Below are 8,004 nucleotides of genomic sequence, written 5' to 3' on the forward strand. Positions count from 1 at the left end.
CATTGTCGTCTCAAATCCAACCCTTTCTGACGAAAATATCTTAGGGTCACGCGTCGGTGATGGACTGAGACATAAGAAAGGTCATGCCACGCGTGAAAAGCGGGACCCGCATGAGCCACGTGGGCCACTTATTTCTTACCCATTCACACCCCTTGTTCCTTCTCTGCCTCTTCGTATTCAGCTCGAACTACGATCACTCCACAAATCCACATTTCCAATCGCTCTCTTTCTTTAGGATCAACAATGGCGTATCTTCGGCAAATCTCCGGTGCTAGAGCTAACGAACGCCCCTCGCCTGCGGTTTTACTCGGAGGATCCGCGGCGGCGTCGTCGTTTTGGAATGGATACGGCCGTCTCTTCGACGGAAGGGGGATTTCTTTCATCGGTTCCAGAGATAAAGCCGGAATCAGCAGAGGAAGAGTTATTCTTCGAGTTTCTGCAATGTCTTCTTCTTTTTCATCTTCGTTCAAGATGAATTTAAACGAGTATATGGTCACGCTTGAGAAGCCCCTCGGGATTCGCTTCGCCTTGTCGGCCGATGGCAAGATTTTCGTCCACGCCATTAAAAAAGGGGTATGGAATCCATGATTATCTGTTTCGCTCGGTTTTGACTCTGATTAAAGCATTGGCAATCCCATTTTCGCTATTGGGTTATTTCTTTCGAAGGACTTCTTGTCTATCGTTTTGATGGTGAAATCGTTTCTGTAGAGTAATGCGGAGAAGTCGAGGATAATCATGGTAGGAGATACGTTAAAGAAGGCGGGCGATTCTTCTAGTGGCAGTCTTATCGAAATCAAGGATTTTGGTGATACCAAGTAAGGACATTTATGTTTATTGAATTTCACCATTGGTATGTTCCCAGTCTTCTAGTTCGTTTGCGGATGGCCAAAATTCTTCAAATTAGCGGGAGTATACTTCACTTAACTGAGGAGTCTCGAGGCCAGTGTTCAGATTTAGAAAATTTGTGCAGTGGAAGCTGCTTTAGCTAAAGGTGATGATTTGTTAGTTCCCTCTGAGTTAACGGTTTCTGGGATATTTTCACCTATTTGCCTTTGCAATTTGTTCAGCATACCATTGATAACAGTGGAAGTTGGGTTTGAACTTAACCAAATCATAACTGGAAACACTGTACATATGATTATTTTGGATGTAGCGTTTTTGGGCGGTCTTTTAAGCTCAATGCTGATAATCATGTTATGTTCATGAATTTTTCTTTTTTATTTCTTCCAGTTTTTGGTTTAATTCAGGAAGATGCTGGCAGAGGAAACAGGAGCGTTTGGCCTTGTTCTTGAAAGACCATTCTCTCCATTTCCAATTCAGTACCTGCTTCATTTGAGCGACCTTGATATGATGTATAATAGAGGGCGTCTACCCGTAGTCACTTGGAACAAGAAACTTCTGGCTTCGAATTTGGCAGCAACCGATAGCTGTGGAAATTCTGGCTTTGTGGCATTCTCTTCGAAGTTCTTGACTTCCCAAGGATGGAAATTTCTGTGCCGACAAAATAGTTCCATTCAACCTGAGGCCCAGAAGAACCTTCTTTCTCCACCCATCAGTCCACTTGTCTGCATCTTTTCTGAGGAAATGTCTGGGGATGGGGAATGGGGTTATGGAAATTTCCCTGTAGAGGAATATATCAAAGCTCTAGACCGTTCTAAAGGAGAGCTTTACTATAACCATGCTCTTGGAATGCGCTACAGTAAGGTCTGATTGTCAGATTTCTTCTCATGGAGCTGTTTAGCCCACATACTCTCTCTCTCTCTCTCTCTCTCTCTCTCTCTCTCTCCCCTCACCATCTTACTTTTCTTCTCGTTTTGGCCTTTCACAGATTACGGAGCAAATATATGTTGGCTCTTGTATACAATCAGAAGATGATGTAGAAACCTTGTCAGATGCGGTGAGTGCCTTTTAGTTCATAATATACCAGCATTTTGTTTTCTGATATGCTATGGTAGTAGTCATGCTCTCTCTATTTTATTTTAGCTCCTATCACAGACAGGAGATACAAAAGCCATTCTCCTCTTGATGCATCAATTTTCGAGGTTTTATGTTTCCTTTGCATGGGCTGTTCTTTGTCATATATTATTGTAGGGATACTAAGTTGAGTTACTTCCTATGGTAAATAATGATGCATGGTGGAGTAAGTTTCCACTGATTCTTTAGGATGACAGAAACCCTTTGCATCGGGAATGCGTCTGATTTGGTGAATGTTTTCATTAGATAAATGTAGCAAGTTTCCGCCATATTATGAATGGTCAAGCCTTTTATGCTTTAGGGAATTTCTGCTGTACTAAACTTCCAAGGTGGAACCGAAGCTCAAAATTGGGGAATTGTTCCTCAAAATATCAATGACGCATGCCAGAGGTCTGAAATCTTAGTGATCAATTATCCTATAAGGTATGCAAAGCCTTTTAAATCATGTTATGCCTTTCCATGTATGAGCTTTTTTTTTCTTTTATCTCAATCAGCACCCTCGCAACAAAGAGAATACTTTGTGGTTTTGCTCTCTTGTTTGTGCGCTAAAACCAGATGTGACAAAAAAAAAATGGCAATGCTTCAACTTCCATGCAGGGATGCAGATTCCTTTGATCTGAGGAAGAAGCTGCCATTTTGTGTTGGCCTCCTACTACGCTTGCTAAAAAAGAACTATCGCGTTTTTGTGACTTGTACCACTGGTTTTGATCGATCACCGGCTTGTGTGATTGCCTATCTGCACTGGATGACTGATACTTCTCTTCATACCGCTTATAGTTTTGTCACTGGATTGCATGCTTGTAAACCTGACAGGTTTGCATACGTCTCAACTTTGTCTCCATCATTTTCAAAAGTCTACGGACAAGATCATTGGGAGATTTGAAAGTTCCCGTGTGTTTGAAAAAAACGATATACATGTTTGCTCAGACCTGCAATTGCTTGGGCAACTTGGGATCTTATTGCAATGGTGGAAGACCACAGACATGATGGACCTCCAACACATGCTGTAACATTTGTGTGGAATGGACATGAGGTGATCGATGCGTCCCTTTTTTTTACCCTGATTATAGGTTTTTACTTCATGCGCTCACTTTTACCTGCAGTCATAGGCTTGAAAAACCTGCTGTGTTCACCTCTCTCGTTGGACTGATGATTAGTTCCGTAAGTATTCTAAAGCTTGTTTTTGCTCTATTCCAGGGAGAAGATGTGTTGTTAGTCGGAGATTTTACGGGAAATTGGAAAGAACCAATAAAAGCAACTCACAAGGGTGGTCCACGATACGAAACTGAAGTTAGACTGCCACAGGGAAAGTGAGTTGTGTTTCCGGTCCCTGCCTATGGTTGAGGTTTTATATGGATTACGAGGAATGGGGCACTTCCACTTGTATGGATGAGTAAAGTGCATTTATTTGACTGCAAGTAAATTTTGTGATGGTGAAAGTGGCAGATACTACTACAAGTACATAATAAACGGTAATTGGAGGCATTCAACGGCTTCACCAACGGAAAGGGACGAACGAGGGAATACAAACAATGTAATCGTGGTTGGCGATATTGCTAGCGTCAGGCCTTCTATTCAACCTCCCAAGAAGGTTGGTCTTGTTTAAACAGTGAACTATACCGAGATCCCAGATTGGAAGTTATGGTTCACGCATCAGATTATTATCTGAAGCCTTTGTGGGTGGGTTGACATTGGCAATGTGATGATAGGATGCGAATGTCATCAAGGTGATCGAGAGGCCCCTGACTGAGAACGAAAGGTTCATGCTGGCCAAAGCAGCTCGCTGCATCGCTTTCTCAGTCTGTCCAATCAGATTATGCCCAAAGTAGAAAGTATACACAGCATGGCCTCTCTATCCCATCGTCTTTCACAGGTACGGTTATATCTTCTGTTTTACCGCAAATATGAAATAATAATAATAATAATAATAACGAATAGATAGCAACATTCCACGTAATAAAGATGAATCCTTGTCACTGACTCTTTTACACCTCATGCGATCGTCCGTCTAATCACACGTGTCCTTGTTTTGACATGATTTTCCAAGATTGATAGTTGGTGTAAGAACGAAATTTATATTGTCTCAGTTCAGGTAAAATTATCCAAAGACCCCTCTTGTCTGTGTGCAAATGACGAGGATTGTTAAATTTATACGCACTGGTCTGATAGACAAATAAATAAGACCATCTTCTTCGGGGGGTGGTTTGATCAGATTGGGTCTGAGTAGGGCCATAAGCCCAATATTGGAGTATGAACAGGGCCCATCCCTACATCGGCTTGGGCTTGTTGGAGGGAACGGCCTGGTTGGAAGTCCGTATGTATTTTCCATAGAAGTGTATCATCACATGGAAGAGGGCCTCTTCACTATGGGTTGTTTGTTCATCTCAGGTCCCCGTATCATATCGGATATATCCGCAGTTCTGTAAGATACGTTTTTCTTATCTCATGGTCATGGCCAGGGGTCAGATGACTCAGTAATTTTGTATCATTTTTGTATTTCTTTTCTTTGGGGGAAAATGATACCGGTTTGGGGTACCAAATGACAAACGATGCTTGACCCATAACACGTGTGCATGCGAGGGTGCTTATTCTCATGCAATGATCTGAACGCTTCCAAATCACATGGTTTTCTATCTCGAAATTTGTTTGGGCTTTGGGCTTTGGGCTTGATCCAAAATACCCGTTTATCCCCAAAAAAAAAACTCACTACAAAAATAGAATTTTGGTGGCCATCAACATTTCCTTTAATGGGGTTGGTCCAATGGGGAAATTGAGATAATAAAGAATTGGTTCTTATCACAGAGAGACCCCACAAAAGCAAATTAGTGGGATTCGGGGGAGGAAAAAAAAAAGGAAATTGTTCTTTCTCAACGATTCTGGTCTCAAAGGTCACACGATTCTTGCATGGACCAACAGCTGCCATAGCATTTTGGTCTTCTTTGTTAAATATACCTAACATTATTCATATGCGTCCGGATATTCTTGTTCACAATAACATTGGCCCCAAACTCGACCATAATAATCACAGAACCCCCATCTGCGTTACACGCATGAACTAAAAATATTAACATCATGGATTCGAATCGATAACAAACAAAATTTACGGATTTATATGCCATAGAGGGAAAAAAAACATAATTTGAAAAGGGAAAACGATTAACAAAAAGGAAAAATAAAAATAAAAAGAGAAGGCAAGTTGGGGCGGCGGATATATCGAAGGCGCGAATTCCAAGGACGCTTCCCCCTCCGAATTTTTATTTTATTTTTTGCGTTGTTCGTTTTCCTGTCTTGATTCAGTTTCACTCCCTCACTCTTTGCAAAACCGAACCTCAATTCCCTGATTCCATTTTACTACGTTCTGCTAAGGTTGTTCATTTCAGACCCAGATCAGGGATTTTCACAATTCTGTAAGATACCTTCTTCTTGTCTCGTGTTTCTGTTTCGACCCGGATCAGATAACTCTACAATTCTGGAACATTTTCTCTTTTTGGGAAAAATGATGTTTGGTTTCTTTCTGAAATCTGGATTCTGTAAGGTTTATGTCGGGTTTATTGATCTTCACTACAATTTTGGATCTGAGGCATCTGGGTATCAGATATCAGCATTTTTTTTTTTGCATAGAGGATGATCAATGTGCACGTGAGTTCCCGCTAAAAAAGCTAGATTTTACCATCATTTGGACTGCATGTTGATAAAATGGGTCCTATGGAGTTGATTAGATATTAAACTTTTGCTTGATTGACGTTTGTTTGATGAATGTTGTCCTAAGATTGACAATGTTTTCTTTTTCTTTCTTTTTTTGTCGTAGGATCTCTAAGGTCTGAAATGGCGGCGACTGTTTCTGCTGGAAACATCCGTGATTTCTATCTTGCTGGCCAGGTTTGCAGGCAATCTTCCTGGGTTTCTGGTCATTCCTTTAGGACAAATCCTTGGAAACAGCTCTCTTGGTATCGATTCTAATCTCGACTGTTTTATTCCTCTGTACCTATTGACTTCAAGATTCATGATGAGTTTGAGTGTTTGCATGCAGAAAAAGCTTCTGGCTTTGTGATCTCCCATTATCTGCATCCTTTGATCTTTTGAATGAATGACCACCATCTTAACTTTTGGGACTGTATCTTCTTTCACTGGTATTTTGCCTATCAGGCCGCGTAGAGTATCAGAGGTGTTAAAGGTTGAGAAATGCGGGTGTTACTCTCGTTTTCCAAACGATGAGGGCTCAAAGCTATCGAAATCTGTCATCAGGGCATCGTTGGATTCAACAAAGTATTTCGATTACGCTGTTATAGGGAGCGGAGTGGCGGGTCTGCGCTATGCACTAGAAGTTGCAAAGCATGGGACAGTTGCAGTGATCACCAAAGCAGAGCCTCATGAAAGCAACACTAATTATGCTCAAGGTGGAGTTAGCGCTGTTTTATGCCCTTTGGACTCTGTGGAAAGCCATATGCATGACACTATTGTTGCCGGTGCCTATCTTTGTGATGAAGAAACCGTTAGAGTAAGTTCTGGAACTTAGGCAGAAACGGCTAAAAAGCCATCATGATGTTCTTCTTCTTCAGCGTATATCAATCAGACTTATCTATGGTGCTATGTCCTTTGTTTGTCCAGGTGGTGTGCACAGAAGGGCCTGACAGAATACGAGAATTGATAGCACTGGGAGCGTCGTTTGATCATGATGAGGATGGTAACTTGCACTTGGCTAGAGAAGGCGGGCATTCGCATTGTAGGATAATTCATGCTGCTGATATGACGGGAAGAGAGATCGAGAGAGCTTTACTTGAAGCTGTCCTCTACGATCCCAACATCTCTGTCTTCAAACATCATTTTGCCATCGATCTTCTCACTTCTCAGGTTCACTTCTCGCCTTAGAACGAGAAAGATTTCTGACTTGCGTCTCTAAGGTTGCTAGATTTGTAGACTATAGCATATATTCACCTCTCCCAGTTACTGTGTATAGTTCTTATAGCCGAGCTTCTTGGTTACTGGTGTTGCAGGATGGTTTGATTACAGTTTGTCATGGTGTTGACACTTTGGATACCATCACAAACGAGGTATACATATATATATATATACACACATATATAACAGTCTCTTTTGCCTTGTCAAGCCGATGAATGGAATTGTAACTCTTTATTTGTTTGCATAACACAATGTTCCTTCAGGTGGTGCGTTTTATATCAAAGGTGACATTGCTTGCATCAGGTGGAGCCGGGCATATCTACCCATCAACCACAAACCCCCCGGTACATAGTCTTAGGATGTTTTTTTCTTTTATTACCGCATGTTAGTAAGAGAGCTTCAACAATGACAGTGAAAGCTTTATCGATATGTTTTTCTTCTCCTATAGGTGGCCACTGGAGATGGGATCGCAATGGCTCACAGAGCTCAAGCTGTGATCTCAAATATGGAGTAAGTTATCACAGCAAAAGAAGAAACAAAGAATGACATGTTTTCTTGCATAATAACGTTGAAGAAACCTGTTTTTGCTCTGTGTTGATTCAGATTTGTGCAGTTTCACCCGACGGCTTTAGCGGACGAGGGCCTCTCTATCAAACCCCGAGAGCCCCGAGAAAACGCGTTTCTCATCACCGAAGCAGTGAGGGGAGACGGTGGCATTCTGTACAATCTGAGTATGGAGAGGTTTATGCCAATGTACGACGAGAGGGCCGAGCTTGCTCCCCGTGATGTCGTTGCGAGAAGCATCGATGACCAGCTCAAGAAACGCAACGAGAAGTACGTGTTACTGGACATTAGCCACAGACCCAGAGAGAAGATTCTTGCTCACTTCCCCAACATTGCATCTGAATGCCTCAAACACGGATTAGACATCACCCGTGAGCCGATCCCTGTCGTCCCGGCGGCTCATTACATGTGTGGAGGTGTTCGGACCGGTTTACAAGGCGAGACCAACGTCCTCGGCTTGTACGTGGCCGGGGAAGTGGCTTGCACCGGTCTTCACGGTGCGAACCGGCTCGCCAGCAACTCTCTTCTGGAAGCCCTGGTTTTCGCGAGACGGGCGGGTCCGGCCTC

General features: G+C 42.4%; 2 protein-coding genes across 6 annotated transcripts in view; both read left to right on the forward strand.

The window, feature by feature from the left end:
• Window positions 1-148: 148 nt before the first annotated feature.
• On the forward strand, window positions 149-4,462 carry LOC104821071 (phosphoglucan phosphatase LSF1, chloroplastic). Of its 5 annotated transcripts, XM_010551820.2 has the most exons (12): window positions 149-573; window positions 709-815; window positions 1,248-1,704; window positions 1,829-1,897; window positions 2,276-2,397; window positions 2,572-2,787; window positions 2,902-3,007; window positions 3,172-3,284; window positions 3,415-3,565; window positions 3,684-3,847; window positions 4,062-4,066; window positions 4,187-4,462. In XM_010551820.2, the coding sequence occupies exons 1-10, from the start codon at window positions 244-246 to the stop codon at window positions 3,801-3,803; spliced, it is 1,791 nt and encodes a 596-aa protein (XP_010550122.1). In that variant the 5' UTR covers window positions 149-243; the 3' UTR covers window positions 3,804-3,847; window positions 4,062-4,066; window positions 4,187-4,462. The 5 variants fall into 5 exon arrangements, with proteins under 5 accessions (XP_010550122.1, XP_010550120.1, XP_010550121.1 ...); XM_010551818.2 differs by having other exon boundaries at window positions 4,062-4,462; XM_010551819.2 differs by lacking the exon at window positions 4,062-4,066 and having other exon boundaries at window positions 4,067-4,462.
• A 687-nt stretch (window positions 4,463-5,149) lies between these two features.
• The window catches only part of LOC104821074 (L-aspartate oxidase, chloroplastic), a 3,945-nt gene continuing 1,090 nt past the window's right edge, over window positions 5,150-8,004 (forward strand). Inside the window, exons 1-8 of the mRNA XM_010551827.2 lie at window positions 5,150-5,381; window positions 5,783-5,921; window positions 6,121-6,472; window positions 6,583-6,825; window positions 6,969-7,025; window positions 7,137-7,217; window positions 7,322-7,383; window positions 7,477-7,997. Of these exons, the coding sequence (XP_010550129.1) occupies window positions 5,800-5,921; window positions 6,121-6,472; window positions 6,583-6,825; window positions 6,969-7,025; window positions 7,137-7,217; window positions 7,322-7,383; window positions 7,477-7,997 (1,438 nt within the window). The 5' untranslated portion in view covers window positions 5,150-5,381; window positions 5,783-5,799. The remainder of the gene's footprint in view (window positions 5,382-5,782; window positions 5,922-6,120; window positions 6,473-6,582; window positions 6,826-6,968; window positions 7,026-7,136; window positions 7,218-7,321; window positions 7,384-7,476; window positions 7,998-8,004) is intronic.

The sequence above is a fragment of the Tarenaya hassleriana genome, unplaced genomic scaffold (genome assembly GCF_000463585.1).
Source record: "Tarenaya hassleriana unplaced genomic scaffold, ASM46358v1 Cleome32, whole genome shotgun sequence".
NCBI classification, from domain to species: Eukaryota; Viridiplantae; Streptophyta; class Magnoliopsida; order Brassicales; family Cleomaceae; genus Tarenaya; species Tarenaya hassleriana.

Coding starts and splice junctions, on each gene's coding strand:
- LOC104821071 (XM_010551817.2), top strand. CDS start 244: ATGGCGTATCTTCGGCAAATCTCCGGTGCTAGAGCTAACGAACGCCCC. Junction 574..708: donor TCCACGCCATTAAAAAAGGG/GTATGGAATCCA, acceptor TCGTTTCTGTAG/AGTAATGCGGAGAAGTCGAG. Junction 1,705..1,828: donor TTGGAATGCGCTACAGTAAG/GTCTGATTGTCA, acceptor GGCCTTTCACAG/ATTACGGAGCAAATATATGT.